This window comes from Saccoglossus kowalevskii, chromosome 5 (genome assembly GCF_978046115.1).
Source record: "Saccoglossus kowalevskii chromosome 5, keSacKowa6.1, whole genome shotgun sequence".
Taxonomy (NCBI): domain Eukaryota; kingdom Metazoa; phylum Hemichordata; class Enteropneusta; family Harrimaniidae; genus Saccoglossus; species Saccoglossus kowalevskii.
Genome location: NC_140645.1, coordinates 37,015,724 through 37,034,384, shown reverse-complemented (window position 1 = coordinate 37,034,384; position 18,661 = coordinate 37,015,724). Strand labels below are relative to the sequence as shown.

At 38.5% G+C, this 18,661-nt stretch overlaps 1 protein-coding gene across 1 annotated transcript in view; it reads right to left on the bottom strand.

Annotated features, from left to right (window-relative positions):
* LOC100377425 (uncharacterized) overlaps window positions 1-18,661 on the bottom strand; it is a 154,881-nt gene that overhangs the window by 1,988 nt on the left and 134,232 nt on the right. The window contains exons 131-143 of the mRNA XM_085498985.1: window positions 17,413-17,508; window positions 16,832-17,074; window positions 16,302-16,481; window positions 15,356-15,472; window positions 14,750-14,944; window positions 13,716-13,883; window positions 6,716-6,879; window positions 5,982-6,141; window positions 5,208-5,424; window positions 3,346-3,579; window positions 1,820-2,208; window positions 1,092-1,304; window positions 486-646 (exon numbers count right to left, since the gene is read on the bottom strand). Of these exons, the coding sequence (XP_085355111.1) occupies window positions 486-646; window positions 1,092-1,304; window positions 1,820-2,208; window positions 3,346-3,579; window positions 5,208-5,424; window positions 5,982-6,141; window positions 6,716-6,879; window positions 13,716-13,883; window positions 14,750-14,944; window positions 15,356-15,472; window positions 16,302-16,481; window positions 16,832-17,074; window positions 17,413-17,508 (2,537 nt within the window). The remainder of the gene's footprint in view (window positions 1-485; window positions 647-1,091; window positions 1,305-1,819; window positions 2,209-3,345; window positions 3,580-5,207; window positions 5,425-5,981; window positions 6,142-6,715; window positions 6,880-13,715; window positions 13,884-14,749; window positions 14,945-15,355; window positions 15,473-16,301; window positions 16,482-16,831; window positions 17,075-17,412; window positions 17,509-18,661) is intronic.

Genomic DNA, 18,661 nt, shown 5'->3' with positions numbered 1-18,661 from the left:
TCACATGATAAAATACTAGTACATGGTTGGTGCATGATACAACAAGATTGACACATGGTGGGCACATGATAGAATACATGGTTGGTGCATGATACAACAAGATTGACACATGGTCATCACATGATAGAATACATGGTTGGTGCATGATAGAACAAGATTGACACATGGTCGACACATGATAGAATACATGGTTGGTACATGACAACAAAACTGACACATGACTGCCACAGAAGTTTTATGATTGGTCCATGATAGAACAAGATTGGCACATGGTTTTTACAACCTGGATATGAAAGCAGGGAAACATACAATAATAAATATACTCGTACTTAGTGATATAATAGTGATCAACATAATAAACAGACATGATTGCAAACTCTAATTTAGTAAACATTTTCTGAAATTACTTCCATATTCCCCTACATTATGACCATAGAAAAATTCATGAAATTAAAAAATCTCAAGATGTATTATTGACGGCTTACCTTTTAGCTTGTTCTTTACTTGGTTTTTGACCTCTGAGTTCCTGTAATCGTCCACCTACAACATCAGAGTTCATTTTGGCTCCACCATGATTGGACAGGAATTCCCGTAATTTGGAATACGTGTTCGCTTGTTGATGGGTAGCTGAACGCTCATTAATATTCTGAATAAGAAAATTGGGCAAATATGTTTATGAAATGTTAGTTACTCTGGTGATTTGTAGATGCAGATCACAGAATACAATAACATTATTAATTATTATTTGTGTTAAAAGACAGTTGATCTGCGAATGCATGAATAATATATTGCACAGCAGGCACAATTCCTCCCCTTTTTTCTTTGTTTCAAATAAAAAGTACAATATCATGATTTATTAAGCAGTATATTTATAGGGATATTTATTCACATAGTGCCATATCTGAGAAATTAAGTTAAAGTGACACACAGCAAAAAAAACACACAAGTTCCATTTTTAAACAGTGTCCAATGAAGACTAAATTTTAGTTATTCCCTGTGAAATTGCTGGCTGTGTAGCATATAGAACTGTTACAAATAGGTTAAACACATGAACAGACAACAACACCACTTTTAAAGAGAACAACACCTACCTCACGTTCGAATGTAGTTTCTGTCGGTAATTTCACCTTGACATTGACAAGTTCACCAACAACTGTAGTTTTATCATCTGATGATTTGGTATGTCTGAAAGCAGTTTCCAGGGCTGTCTTACCCGATGTAGTTGGTATACCAGTGAGACGCCCAGTAGCGGATGTGGTACGGGAACGTGCAAAGAACATGTCTTGACAAACAATATTCATAGCCTGAACAAAAAAACACGACAAGTCAAGTACAGTCAGAAGTTATGGTGTGGTAATGGATTTGATGGTTATTTGTTGAATAATGATCACATGGTGGTTAAAACAAATTGATTTTTGCCATAACCATTAATTGTCCATTAATATTATAGAATTATTGGCCAGGTTTTCACTGGAGTTCTAAAGAATTTAGAGAGATCCTGTCCACACAAACATCATAAAAGCAATTACAACAAAACTTTGAATGAAAATGTTGCCTCAAATTGTCATACACTTCTGTAATTAGTTTCCAACTTCACTAGTGAATTTATAACAATTTTACAGTACCCTCAGTTCATTTTGCAACATTGTAAACATTCCTTAGACACATTAATTGTAATTATCTTTTTAATATGTAACAATACACAAATTTATTGGGAGTTCTGTTAAAATAAAGCATCAAAGTTGATAATAAATTGTGAAAATTTTGAGATAAATCTCCATTTTGAAGAAAAGTGCCTTACATGCTTTTTTTTACTTACACGGAAAAATTCTCTCATAAATAACGGATTAGCATCATTGACGAGATCACCCACTTTGATATGCGCAATACAATGCAGTACAACCATGATAAATTCACCAACAGACTCCAATCTCTCCTGTCTGATGAACAAGATGTTGTTTGCATGTTGGTAAAAGAAAGAATTACGGAACATATTCCTTTCATAGTTATTCTGTGGTAAGTTGGATGCAAGTAGGAGTGTGACGTCTGGAGTACGGATGACGTTATGAAGCAAGCGTAGAAGGAAGACACCAAATCGGTAGATGACAAACTGGCTTGGTGTAATGCTGTTGATATCGACTGGTGTTAGTTCACCACCACACAACCACTGAGCATCTTTCACATCAATAAATGGATCACTTCCAGCACCTACAAAACACAATATATTTAGTTTAATAGTAGGAACTATTTTGACCATACTGAAAAATATGTACAAAGTTAAAATGGTGATTGTGTATGCATCAATCGTATTCTTTAACATTTCCCCAGCACATGGAATTCTCCTACTTTTTGAAATTTTAAAATTCAAGAAAGCTTCTAGAACTTATAAGTATAATATAGAAAATGGTAGTACGGTGGGTGATCTTAGTGCTTGGTAATTGGTATCAATCATTTCGAAAGGAACTTTTGGCCAAAACTTCTTCTAATATTTGCACATTTCTATTAAAGAATTTAAGATATATCTTAAAATGAACAAATCTGAGGTCGGTCAACCTGTAGTAGCATTATGTATAATATAAATATCACTTTTTACCAAAAATATTAAATAAATCTAATTTAGAGAATTGAAGATATCATCATGAAATGAACAAATATGAGAGAGGTCCACCTGAGGTAACTATACGTAAATCAAAGCAATCGGACTTGAGGTTTTCATCAATGATAAAAATATTCACCAAAATTAGAAAATTAAAGATATCATCACGAAATGAACAAATCTGAGAGAGGTATACTCAATGTACATATACGCCAAGTATCAAATCAATCAGGCTTGTTGTTTTCAAGAAGAAGTTGAAAAAGTAAAAAGTTGACACGGACAACAAACAATCACTCTTATGATAAGCTACACTAGACAAAGTCAACAGCGAAGGTAAAAAAGATAAATGAAGCAGAGCATCATGGGGAGTTAATTTCTTACAATCTATAAAATGGCATGATAAGTGGCATAGCCATTGAAAAATCCTCTTCCATCCACCCTTGAACATAAACGATGAGTAAAGCATTGTATGTGACTTTTTCAACAAAAATTTCATGGCCATAAACAAATCACCTTGCCCATATATTTAAAACATCACATATAACTGACTTTTTATTGTTCTATCCAGTAGGACATTATTCACCCAAAAATATTTGGTGGTCTGGTCCGTTTACTACTGAGTGAGCAGCCAGCACTAAGGATTGGGCCAGAACATTTGTGTAAGTATCAAGTGCACCAATAACTGTACCAAGCACATATTTACATAAGATGTTCCTTTCCCTGTACATGTACATAAATTAGGACATTACCATAGACACCGGATCCTAACATTCCGGCGCCGGATCCATCAGCTGCATTCCTTCTCAGCATCTCTTCCATTTCTGTTAATTGTTGATAAAGTGGTGAATTCATCAAAGCTGCCATCCAACCATCTTCTACCCCAGATGGTAATCCAGACTCTGTGCTTGCTGTGCCTTTATTCCAAAGTGAGGGATCATCGAGACGTAGAGAGTCATTGTTATGACTGTTCAAATCAGCAGCATCTACAAATATCAACATCATAATCAAGTGTTACCATAGAAACTAGCATATGATATTCTGTGAATTTCTCCTAAAATTCATGTTGAAGTTGTATTATACTGTAACCATATATGAATTAACACATGCCATAATTCCACCGCAACAATTACAATATTCGATGTTATAAGTTGTTTGCAAATAGCTGACAATTTCTGTAGATTTGGTTGAGTTTTTAGGGTTTTAGAGTCCATCTGTTGTGCCGAGCACCTTCTGTATCAAGATTTTAAAACCACATTTCATGACAGGTTAACAAATAAATTTGCTGCTGAGTGACAAGTTCTGACATGCATAGCCATAACTTTGTAATTACATACAAGTGGGTTTCATTCAATTGTTCATTCAACCAGAAACATGTTGTTATATAATGTTTCATTTAGATCTAATCAGGGTCTGATTGACCCCCCCCCTCAGTGTGACCCCCCTCAGTGTAGTGTACTGTTATTCTTTGTGTGCGCACGCTGCATGTATAAACTTCGCAGCTTCTGAAATGTTTGACATTCATCCATAGCTAGTTGATACATACAAAAATTTTAAATGTAACAGTAATTTCAGAAGGGATTATGGAATATAAATACATACAAATCATTGGAAGTGTGATGAAACAAACAGCGGAGAACATTTTGGATGTTGTCATTGAAAACATGGGCAGGAAGTATTTTACACGATACAGCCTTTTACAAAATGTTTGTTTTATTCGGTATATTAAGGTAGAAGCCTACTCATATTTGTTGAGAAATTTGTTCATAAATCACATGACAATGTTCATTGGTTTATTATGTAAAATCATTAAGCTATTGTCCCATGGCACCATAAAATAGCATTCTATTGTGTGTTACAGTGACGTATTTTGAGAAACTAGTACTACATTTTTTTCAGAAATAGCTATTTTTAGAACAATTCCATAGAGCGCAATGTTAAACAAAAATTGCATTTTTCAACACTTTTTAAAACCCAGATTTTTGAAAAAATTCGGGAAAACAAAAAGTAGGCCATCATTAACAATATATTATTTTTTCAGCCTATGTCACCAGCCTACAATTTGAGATATGGCATAATATCTCTGCCATAGGAACCTATGGTAAAAGCACTATAATACTGCCAAAATGGCCGCTATCCACTAAAATACAACCATGATTTTCTCGAAAATTAACCTGGTGACCCCCATTTTTTTCAAAGTCAATATTCTTATATTGCCTGGAAGTACAATTTATTAAAAAATTAAGAAATTCTGGGTTTTTGAAATCATGAGTAGGCTTCTACCTTAATAATACAATATTGTTGTTGAGTATTGTTGATCTCGACTTGGCCTCGGTCAACAATGCTCTGGGTCAATATTTCAATAGAAATTACAGCCAAATATGGGCATGAGCTTTTGCAGTGGATAACATTTCCTCTAATGTTAGGGGGCATATGTCAGCAAAGTTTACTTTTATCAATTTACAATTATTATCCTGCAGAAATTAAGGAAACATGTCATCTTGGACAACTATTCACTGCATGGTCAATACAAGTGGCATTGAAATTGGCACTAAATGTTATACAACTTGTCATTAATACAAAAACAGTTCATTAAGCAATAATATCTTCTTACCACGAGCTTGCAGGATATTAAGTTGGTCGGTTACTTGTCTCTCAGTCACTTCATTCCCCATGTTGTTTTTTTCATTTATTTTAGCCAATTCTTTGTCCTTTTTCTTCTTTCTTCTGGCTTCCAGTTTCTTTCTGGTTGCTCTGCTCTGTTTCTCTTGTTCTTTCTTTTGATTGGCATCCCAAGCTTTCATAGCTGCTTCATGATCGGCAAGTATTTTCTGTTCGTTTTAAATTACGAGGTTATTATGAAATTATTGTGAATACGCACAAAGGCAGTACAGTGATAATAGTGACTGATGTGTACAGGAAGTAGACGTGACCCTGTGCTGCCTGAGTACATACTTTTCGCCATTATGTGCTATATAGCTTCAATGTAGACAAAGGAAAATGTTTGAATTTGACGTAAACGTGTTGCACATTTTTCAAGACATTCAAACATATTCATAACACTTTCAACACGTCCCTACGGCGTTCTACAGCAGATGGATTCTATGGTTTCGGTATTTGATGTATAATTATTTGAAGTATGTATAAAGACAGTTTGGTCAGGGGGTGATATGTGGGATTGGGGTGATTTCTGTAAAATCTATCCCCCATATGATCTAATCACAAAAACATCTACTGACAAATTGCTTCAAGATTAGTTGAATTCTTGAAAGTAAAATGAAAACATCATCACTGAAGCAATTAAAAATATTGGTCCATCATCAGTGTGTGAAAAAAAAATGTTGTTTTTATGAACCCACGGCAACTGTAATGAAAATATAGACAATACCTTTTTCTTGGATTCATCAGTTTCCTTGTCTAAGTCAGATCTCAGCCTTTTTTCTCTTTCTTCTCTTTGTTGTTGTCTCAACTGTTCACGTTCTAGATCACGTTCCTTTATCCTCTGTTCATCTCGGAGTCTCTGTTTCTCAAATTCATCTTCAATATTTCTGCGGATAACAATTGAAATCAACATTTTACATCATAGTTCAGTACAAAACGTCACTCTGTGAATCTATTGATGGTCAAAAACATGGTTTTTCCCATTAGTTTTACCTTCTTGATGATTTCATTGTGGAAAAAAAAATTGGGGTAAATGGACAGTACTAAACCTGGGTAAGAAATGTGAGTTTGAAATGTCACGTCTAATTTTTATGGGCAAATTATTTTTTCTGTATACAATGGGAAGTTCTCACCCACAATGCATTGCACATATGTGCTGTAATATGCTCAGTAGAACAAAATTACCATTTGGCTTGAACTACCTTAATCATGACTTATGGACCTAATGACACAATGTTTCTACAGTGATTTTATTTATTGTCAGTCTCTCAAGCTAAGTGTGAAAAATATTCAATTGAAATATTTTTGAGATATAGTCTGAGAGAGCTCAAACATGGGCAGTATACCTGCATACTGTTTCCAGACCAAAATTAACAAAGAAAAAATGCGCAAATCATATCTTTTCACCAATTTTTAGTGTAAGAAAAATGGTGTGCAAGTGATTAGACCTAATTGTCTTACTTGAGTTGTTCTTGCATCTTTCTTCGTCTTTCGTCATCTTGTTTCTTTTTCTCAGCTTTGATTTGATCCATTTGTTCTTTGAGTGTCTTCATTTTGGTTTCCCGGAACTTCTTTGCATCTTCTGCAGCTTTGGCAGCCTCTTCACTGTATCGTCTCACCATGTCCTATAATACATACAATGATGATAGATATAGTAACACACTGACAACACCACAGTGCTCTATACACTACAGCTAAATGGCTGTCAATGTGTTAACAATCCAACAGTTTAAGAGAAGAAATAAGTTTTTGCTTTGCTATGACAACCATATTTTGTCACTGTCCTATGTTAAATATTTTTTTTTTTTTTAAATTATTGTACCAGGCGACAGTTCCGGACATTGAATGTCACTGTTGTCTCTCCAGACTTTTTTATTTGTATGTGCAAGTTCCAAGTGCTGACATTAAGTTCATTTTTGCCACAGAAGTAATATTCATGATTTGGGACTACACACATGCCAAGGCTGTGCGGCCATCTCTCTATCAAATGTCAATTTAATGCACTATCCTGGCGTAAACCAGGCTCAGTCGAACATAAGCAGTGGAATTGGCCTTCCCACATTGAGTCTGTGGCACACTCACCCATGGACATGGACATGGCTGCAGTGGTTGCATGACATGGTGTGACTGCCATGTACTGTACATGACTGCAGTGGTTGACATGGACATGGTGTGACTGCCATGTACTGTACATGACTGCAGTGGTTGACATGGACGTGGTGTGACTGCCATGTACTGTACATGACTGCAGTGGTTGACATGGACATGGTGTGACTGCCATGTACTGTACATGACTGCAGTGGTTGACATGGACATGGTGTGACTGCCATGTACTGTACATGACTGCAGTGGTTGACATGGACATGGTGTGACTGCCATGTACTGTACATGACTGCAGTGGTTGACATGGACGTGGTGTGACTGCCATGTACTGTACATGACTGCAGTGGTTGACATGGACATGGTGTGACTGCCATGTACTGTACATGACTGCAGTGGTTGACATGGACATGGTGTGACTGCCATGTACTGTACATGACTGCAGTGGTTGACATGGACATGGTGTGACTATACGGTGTTTAATTGTACATGACTGCAGTGGTTGACATGGACATGGTGTGACTGCCATGTACTGTACATGACTGCAGTGGTTGACATGGACATGGTGTGACTATATGGTGTTTAATTGTACATGACTGCAGTGGTTGACATGGACATGGTGTGACTGCCATGTACTGTACATGACTGCAGTGGTTGACATGGACATGGTGTGACTGCCATGTACTGTACATGACTGCAGTGGTTGACATGGACATGGTGTGACTATATGGTGTTTAATTGTACATGACTGCAGTGGTTGACATGGACATGGTGTGACTGCCATGTACTGTACATGACTGCAGTGGTTGACATGGACATGGTGTGACTGCCATGTACTGTACATGACTGCAGTGGTTGACATGGACATGGTGTGACTGCCATGTACTGTACATGACTGCAGTGGTTGACATGGACATGGTGTGACTGCCATGTACTGTACATGACTGCAGTGGTTGACATGGACATGGTGTGACTGCCATGTACTGTACATGACTGCAGTGGTTGACATGGACATGCTGTGACTATACGGTGTTTAATTGTACATGACTGCAGTGGTTGACATGGACATGGTGTGACTGCCATGTACTGTACATGACTGCAGTGGTTGACATGGACATGGTGTGACTATATGGTGTTTAATTGTACATGACTGCAGTGGTTGACATGGACATGGTGTGACTGCCATGTACTGTACATGACTGCAGTGGTTGACATGGACATGGTGTGACTGCCATGTACTGTACATGACTGCAGTGGTTGACATGGACATGGTGTGACTGCCATGTACTGTACATGACTGCAGTGGTTGACATGGACATGGTGTGACTGCCATGTACTGTACATGACTGCAGTGGTTGACATGGACATGGTGTGACTGCCATGTACTGTACATGACTGCAGTGGTTGACATGGACATGGTGTGACTGCCATGTACTGTACATGACTGCAGTGGTTGACATGGACATGGTGTGACTGCCATGTACTGTACATGACTGCAGTGGTTGACATGGACATGGTGTGACTGCCATGTACTGTACATGACTGCAGTGGTTGACATGGACATGGTGTGACTGCCATGTACTGTACATGACTGCAGTGGTTGACATGGACATGGTGTGACTGCCATGTACTGTACATGACTGCAGTGGTTGACATGGACATGGTGTGACTGTAATGTACTGTACATGACTGCAGTGGTTGACATGGACATGGTGTGACTGCCATGTACTGTACATGACTGCAGTGGTTGACATGGACATGGTGTGACTGCCATGTACTGTACATGACTGCAGTGGTTGACATGGACATGGTGTGACTGCCATGTACTGTACATGACTGCAGTGGTTGACATGGACATGGTGTGACTGCCATGTACTGTACATGACTGCAGTGGTTGACATGGACATGGTGTGACTATATGGTGTTTAATTGTACATGACTGCAGTGGTTGACATGGACATGGTGTGACTGTCATGTACTGTACATGACTGCAGTGGTTGACATGGACATGGTGTGACTATATGGTGTTTAATTGTACATGACTGCAGTGGTTGACATGGACATGGTGTGACTGCCATGTACTGTACATGACTGCAGTGGTTGACATGGACATGGTGTGACTGCCATGTACTGTACATGACTGCAGTGGTTGACATGGACATGGTGTGACTGCCATGTACTGTACATGACTGCAGTGGTTGACATGGACATGGTGTGACTGCCATGTACTGTACATCACTGCAGTGGTTGACATGGACATGGTGTGACTATATGGTGTTTAATTGTACATGACTGCAGTGGCTGACATGGACATGGTATGACTGTCATGTACTGTACATGACTGCAGTGGCTGACATGGACATGGTATGACTGCCATGTACTGTACATGACTGCAGTGGTTGACATGGACATGGTGTGACTGCCATGTACTGTACATGACTGCAGTGGTTGACATGGACATGGTGTGACTATATGGTGTTTAATTGTACATGACTGCAGTGGCTGACATGGACATGGTATGACTGTCATGTACTGTACATGACTGCAGTGGCTGACATGGACATGGTATGACTGCCATGTACTGTACATGACTGCAGTGGTTGACATGGACATGGTGTGACTGCCATGTACTGTACATGACTGCAGTGGTTGACATGGACATGGTATGACTGTCATGTACTGTACATGACTACAGTGGTTGACATGAACATGGTGTGACTGCCATGTACTGTACATGACTGCAGTGGTTGACATGGACATGGTGTGACTGGCATGTACTGTACATGACTACAGTGGTTGACATGGACATGGTGTGACTGTCATGTACTGTACATGACTGCAGTGGTTGACATGGACATGGTGTGACTGTCATGTACTGTACATGACTGCAGTGGTTGACATGGACATGGTGTGACTGCCATGTACTGTACATGACTGCAGTGGTTGACATGGACATGGTGTGACTGCCATGTACTGTACATGACTGCAGTGGTTGACATGGACATGGTGTGACTGCCATGTACTGTACATGACTGCAGTGGTTGACATGGACATGGTGTGACTGCCATGTACTGTACATGACTGCAGTGGCTGACATGGACATGGTGTGACTGCCATGTACTGTACATGACTACAGTGGTTGACATGAACATGGTGTGACTGCCATGTACTGTACATGACTGTAGTGGTTGACATGGATATGGTGTGACTGCCATGTACTGTACATGACTGCAGTGGTTGACATGGACATGGTGTGACTGCCATGTACTGTACATGACTACAGTGGTTGACATGAACATGGTGTGACTGCCATGTACTGTACATGACTGCAGTGGTTGACATGAACATGGTGTGACTGCCATGTACTGTACATGACTGCAGTGGTTGACATGGACATGGTGTGACTGCCATGTACTGTACATGACTGCAGTGGTTGACATGAACATGGTGTGACTGCCATGTACTGTACATGACTGCAGTGGTTGACATGGACATGGTGTGACTGCCATGTACTGTACATGACTACAGTGGTTGACATGGACATGGTGTGACTGCCATGTACTGTACATGACTGCAGTGGTTGACATGGACATGGTGTGACTGCCATGTACTGTACATGACTGCAGTGGTTGACATGAACATGGTGTGACTGCCATGTACTGTACATGACTGCAGTGGTTGACATGGACATGGTGTGACTGCCATGTACTGTACATGACTACAGTGGTTGACATGGACATGGTGTGACTGCCATGTACTGTACATGACTGCAGTGGTTGACATGGACATGGTGTGACTGCCATGTACTGTACATGACTACAGTGGTTGACATGGACATGGTGTGACTGCCATGTACTGTACATGACTGCAGTGGTTGACATGGACATGGTGTGACTGCCATGTACTGTACATGACTGCAGTGGTTGACATGGACATGGTGTGATTGTCATGTACTGTACATGACTGCAGTGGTTGACATGGACATGGTGTGATTGTCATGTACTGTACATGACTACAGTGGTTGACATGGACATGGTGTGACTGCCATGTACTGTACATGACTACAGTGGTTGACATGGACATGGTGTGACTGCCATGTACTGTACATGACTACAGTGGTTGACATGGACATGGTGTGATTGTCATGTACTGTACATGACTACAGTGGTTGACATGGACATGGTGTGACTGCCATGTACTGTACATGACTACAGTGGTTGACATGAACATGGTGTGACTGTCATGTACTGTACATGACTGCAGTGGTTGACATGGACATGGTGTGACTGTCATGTACTGTACATGACTACAGTGGTTGACATGGACATGGTGTGACTGTCATGTACTGTACATGACTACAGTGGTTGACATGAACATGGTGTGATTGTCATGTACTGTACATGACTACAGTGGTTGACATGGACATGGTGTGATTGTCATGTACTGTACATGACTACAGTGGTTGACATGAACATGGTGTGACTGTCATGTACTGTACATGACTACAGTGGTTGACATGGACATGGTGTGATTGTCATGTACTGTACATGACTACAGTGGTTGACATGGACATGGTGTGATTGTCATGTACTGTACATGACTACAGTGGTTGACATGAACATGGTGTGACTGTCATGTACTGTACATGACTACAGTGGTTGACATGGACATGGTGTGACTGCCATGTACTGTACATGACTGCAGTGGTTGACATGGACATGGTGTGACTGTCATGTACTGTACATGACTACAGTGGTTGACATGGACATGGTGTGACTGCCATGTACTGTACATGACTGCAGTGGTTGACATGGACATGGTGTGATTGTCATGTACTGTACATGACTACAGTGGTTGACATGAACATGGTGTGACTGTCATGTACTGTACATGACTACAGTGGTTGACATGGACATGGTGTGACTGCCATGTACTGTACATGACTGCAGTGGTTGACATGGACATGGTGTGACTGTCATGTACTGTACATGACTACAGTGGTTGACATGGACATGGTGTGACTGCCATGTACTGTACATGACTGCAGTGGTTGACATGGACATGGTGTGATTGTCATGTACTGTACATGACTACAGTGGTTGACATGAACATGGTGTGACTGTCATGTACTGTACATGACTACAGTGGTTGACATGGACATGGTGTGACTGTCATGTACTGTACATGACTACAGTGGTTGACATGGACATGGTGTGACTGCCATGTACTGTACATGACTGCAGTGGTTGACATGGACATGGTGTGACTGCCATGTACTGTACATGACTACAGTGGTTGACATGGACATGGTGTGACTGCCATGTACTGTACATTACTGCAGTGGTTGACATGGACATGGTGTGACTGCCATGTACTGTACATGACTGCAGTGGTTGACATGGACATGGTGTGACTGCCATGTACTGTACATGACTACAGTGGTTGACATGGACATGGTGTGACTGCCATGTACTGTACATGACTGCAGTGGTTGACATGGACATGGTGTGATTGTCATGTACTGTACATGACTACAGTGGTTGACATGGACATGGTGTGACTGCCATGTACTGTACATGACTGCAGTGGTTGACATGGACATGGTGTGATTGTCATGTACTGTACATGACTACAGTGGTTGACATGGACATGGTGTGACTGCCATGTACTGTACATGACTGCAGTGGTTGACATGGACATGGTGTGATTGTCATGTACTGTACATGACTACAGTGGTTGACATGGACATGGTGTGACTGCCATGTACTGTACATGACTGCAGTGGTTGACATGGACATGGTGTGACTGTCATGTACTGTACATGACTACAGTGGTTGACATGAACATGGTGTGACTGTCATGTACTGTACATGACTACAGTGGTTGACATGGACATGGTGTGACTGTCATGTACTGTACATGACTACAGTGGTTGACATGGACATGGTGTGACTGTCATGTACTGTACATGACTGCAGTGGTTGACATGGACATGGTGTGACTGCCATGTACTGTACATGACTACAGTGGTTGACATGGACATGGTGTGACTGCCATGTACTGTACATGACTGCAGTGGTTGACATGGACATGGTGTGACTGCCATGTACTGTACATGACTGCAGTGGTTGACATGGACATGGTGTGATTGTCATGTACTGTACATGACTACAGTGGTTGACATGGACATGGTGTGACTGCCATGTACTGTACATGACTGCAGTGGTTGACATGGACATGGTGTGACTGCCATGTACTGTACATGACTGCAGTGGTTGACATGGACATGGTGTGACTGCCATGTACTGTACATGACTACAGTGGTTGACATGGACATGGTGTGACTGCCATGCATTATTACCTCTTCTCCATGAGAGATATCTCTCATAGCATCTGCTAATTCTTGGAGTTGTTTTTCTTTCAACGCTAGTTTCTCATGTGCTTGTTTGACATCCAATCCGGGTAGTACATCCTTCTCTGCTTGCTCAACTCTTTGACCTGTGACTTTATCAAACTCCATCAATTGTGTCTGAAAAAACAAGTTGTACAGTCTGTCAGTCGGTTATAAGTGATTTGTGGTCTGAGTATGGTAAAAGTTTTCTGGAATGTGCAAACAGCTGACAATGGTGGTGAAAGTATTGATATGCAAATTACCTAATTAATATGCATAGGTATATAACATCACTACTTTTTGGAAGGTTACAATAGTTGACAATGGTGGTGAAAGGGCTTATATGCAAATTACCTAATTAATATGCATAGACAAAACATCACTACTTTGTGGAAGGCTACAACAGTTGACAATGGTGGTGAAAGGGCTGATATGCAAATTACCTAATTAATATGCATAGAAAGAACATCACTACTTTCTAGAAGGCTACAACAGTTGACAATAGTGGTGAAAGGGTTGCTGATGTGCAAATTATCTAATTAATATGCATAGAAAGAACATCACTACTTTCTAGAAGGCTACAACAGTTGACAATAGTGGTGAAAGGGTTGCTGATGTGCAAATTATCTAATTAATATGCATAGACAGAACATCACCACTTTCTGGAAGGCTACAACAGTTGACAATAGTGGTGAAAGGGTTGCTGATGTGCAAATTACCTAATTAATATGCATAGACAGAACATCACTACTTTCTGGAAGGCTACAACAGTTGACAATAGTGGTGAAAGGGTTGCTGATGTGCATATTATCTAATTAATATGCATAGACAGAACATATAACTGTTTTGTGGAGGGTTGTTGACAATGATAGTGGTAAAGCGTTTGGCGAAATCACCCAAAAACAAATACAGTGATGATAGATTCTCTCCAGAGTTCATGTAACTGAACATTATGTTTTTCAGTGGATCTGAAATAATCAACAAGTTTGTGATAGTAGTCTAACCTTATGCTGGCGTAGTAAATCATCTTTTTTATCTGCCAACTCTTCCTCTGTCATATCACCGGCATTTGCAATCAAATCCATTAACTCTTGTCTCTGTGCCTCCAACAATTCATCTCGTTCAGATTGTCTCGCCTCTTCCATTTTATTCCTGGCATCAGCAATTGCTGCATTTCGTTCATGTTTCATCTTCTCATTCTATTATAAACACAAATAGCAAATATTCATACAAATTAGATTTAACATTCCAGCAATGATGGAGTAGGGGTCAATTTGATCTCAATCTGACCTCTGACCCTTAATCATCATAGACACTCAACAAATTCCATTGCAGCATTTAATGCAGACTGACTTCCAGTGTTTCCACAATCATCTGTGGTCAGTGTTGTGACTCACTACATTGTTGCTGCAACCAATGCAAACAAAGGAAAGTGTTCCAACAGGAGGTAAATATGTAAATATGACACAAATTCCCAATGTTGGAGTGAGGAGAAATACAAATACAAATGGAATGCTAGATTCTATAATGTATATAACATAATACAAGATATATTCTCCTAATACAGTTAGATCAGGTCCATGTGTAATTACTATAATTACAAGTATTACCTGATTAACAGTTTCTTTAATATGTCTTTGTCTTAAAACTCTGTAGATGACATTCTCTGCGCTCACATCTTCACCTTGTAATTCACTGTCTATTGCAGGACGTTCTTTTCCTCGCATCTATAATTAAAAATATATAAAAAAATAAATTCATACTGGACCATTCACACAATAGGATAATTAAATCATAACAACTAGCATAAACAAGACAATAGACAAGTAACAAATGAGAATTGTTCAAGTTATGGACAAACAAAACAACAAGTGACCTGACGGTCGATATAGCTCCGCTGTCTTTATTATCATGAAACAAGAATCAGTAAAGTGGCATTGTGGTTGTAATATTCATAGTCATTTAGAGAACATTGCACTTGAGTTGCAGTTGGAAATATGAAAGCATTTTGACTTACGGTTTCGGACTAGTTGTCGAAAATAATTTTTTTTACCAAAAATGACAAAAATATTCACTAAAAATCCAAATTCCCATATTTTGACACAAATTTAACAAATCTGACAGAGGACCATCCAACGTATCCTTGCTGCAAATATGAAAGCAATTGGACTTTATACGGTTTAGGACCAGTTGTCGACAATAACATTTTTTACTAAAAATGACAAAAATAATCTTTAAAAATCCAGATTTACATATTTTGACACAAATTTAACAAATCTGACAGAGGACCACCCCACGTATCATTGCTGGAAATATGAAAGCATTTGGACTTCTGATTTTGGACTAGTTGTCGAAAATAACAATTTTTACCAAAAATTAAAAAAATATTCACTAAAAATCCAAAGTTCCATATTTTGACAAGAATTTAACAAATCTGACAGAGGACCATCCCAAGTACCTCTGGTACAAATATGAATGTAATTGGTCAAGTACTTTTGAAACAACGCCAAAATTATAACTTGATGTTCAATTAACAATTTACAGAGTAAATTATACCTCTTTCTCTATTTTCTTCTCCCGTTCCATGTGTTGTTGTCCAAGCTCTTTCTCCATTTCAGCTTGATGTTTTTTTCTCAAATGCTCAGCCATCTTTTTCTTCCTCTCAGCAAATCTCTCTTGTAAAGACTTCTTTTGTCTTTCTTTTTCCTGGTCCATCGCAGCTGCCAATCTCTCCATCTGCCAAGCATAGCACAATAATTGTAGACTTGCACAGAATGCACATTGATTTGTTTACATTATAAAGTATGTAATTTACAGGGCACTGTGTAAGATACTGTAGATTACTATTTTTCAACAACCAGTATAACTCCATGATAGATAAAATTAGTATAAATGCATTAAAACTTTCTAAATTACATAATACGTTTTTATTTGGCTGAATCAACATCACAAGGAAAAATTATGTCTTGTCTTTGTGAATGCTTGGAACACGATCTGTCAAAGTATGTCCGAGAAATGGTTAAGAAGACATAAAAATAAAAAAATAAAACCAACATCTACTTTAGAGTGAGAAGTTTCTGTTTTACCTCTTGTCTGTGTTTCTCCAACAGTTTTTGATATTCATCATCACTTAGTTGTTTTCTCTTCAGTAACATTTCCTTTTCAAATGCTGCATCTTTTTTGGCTATTATTCTATTTTTTTCATCAACAATCTCTCGGTTTATCTTCTCAGTCTCTTGACTTTCTTCATCATCAAGATCCTTCTGTGCCTTATTTTCTACTTCTTTCTGTTGTACTTCCAGTTCTACTTGTTTCTGCATTTGTTTCTCCTAAAACAACCAAAGATACTAAGTTTTGATTGAAAGTTTGTAAATAACAAAATATTTTCAGTGCCAATCTTGTTGGTGGCAATGATTAGATTGTGTACAAAAAAATAAAAAAATGTCCCTCATAGCAACAGTATAACCATGGTAGACTTACATAGCAACAGTAACAATGGCAAAATATATACTCAGCAACAGTCATGTATCATAGTAACAGTTACCATGACAGATAAGTCCCTCTGTAACTATGCTCCAGATGACAATAGTCACCACAAGCGATATGTAACAGTAACCATATCTAGTTGGTCTATGATAAAAACAAAAAATATGCAGTCTTGACATACCTGTAGTTTTTTGAGTTTCTTTAAAAGCTCTTCAGAATCCAATGAGCTGTTGATATTATCAATAGCAAGACCACCTTCCTCACCACCTCTCAACGCCTTGCAAAAAAAAAAAAAATACCATTTTTTTTAGAATTAATGTGAGCAATAGTATATAGGTAATACATTGTTATGTCATAATTATGATTCAAATCACTCCCAATTAACTAAAAACATGTGCCATTCATTCTAGAGATGAATTTATTATATACCACACTTATATTACACCATGTTGTTATTACACCATGATATGATTATACCACACTGATATTACACCATGTTGTTATTACACCATGCTATGATTATATCACACTGATATTACATCATGTTGTTTTTACACCACACCAATTACACCATGCTATGATTATACCACACTGATATTATACCATGGTGTTATTACACCACACTAATTACACTATGATATGATTATATCACACTGATATTATATCATGTTGTTTTTACACCACACCAATTACACCATGCTATGATTATACCACACTGATATTACACCATGGTGTTATTACACCACACTAATTACACTATGCTATGATTATATCACACTGATATTACACAATGATGTACTTACACCACATTAATTACACTATGCCATGACTATTATCACACTGATATTACATCATGTTGTTTTTACACCACACCAATTACACCATGCTATGATTATACCACACTGATATTACACCATGGTGTTATTACACCACACTAATTACACTATGCTATGATTATATCACACTGATATTATATCATGTTGTTTTTACACCACACCAATTACACCATGCTATGATTATACCACACTGATATTACACCATGGTGTTTTTACACCACACTAATTACACCATGCTATGATTATATCACACTGATATTTCGCCATGGTGTTTTCAACACCACACTAATTACACCATGCTATGATTATACCACACTGATATTACACCATATTGTTAATACATCACATTGATTACATTCAGTAAAGACACAATGAATACAGCACACCAATAACACAAATACAAACGCATGCAAACTAAATAAATGTGTCAGATGAGAAAACATCCTGCAAATGCTGATTAGTAGAACACATAATACCACACAACATAGAATGAAATGAACATAATAGATTCAAGAAAAGTGATTTTACAACATCATAACATGGCAATAAACAAAAAACGATACAGGTAAAACAGCATAACAAAAAGTAATGAAT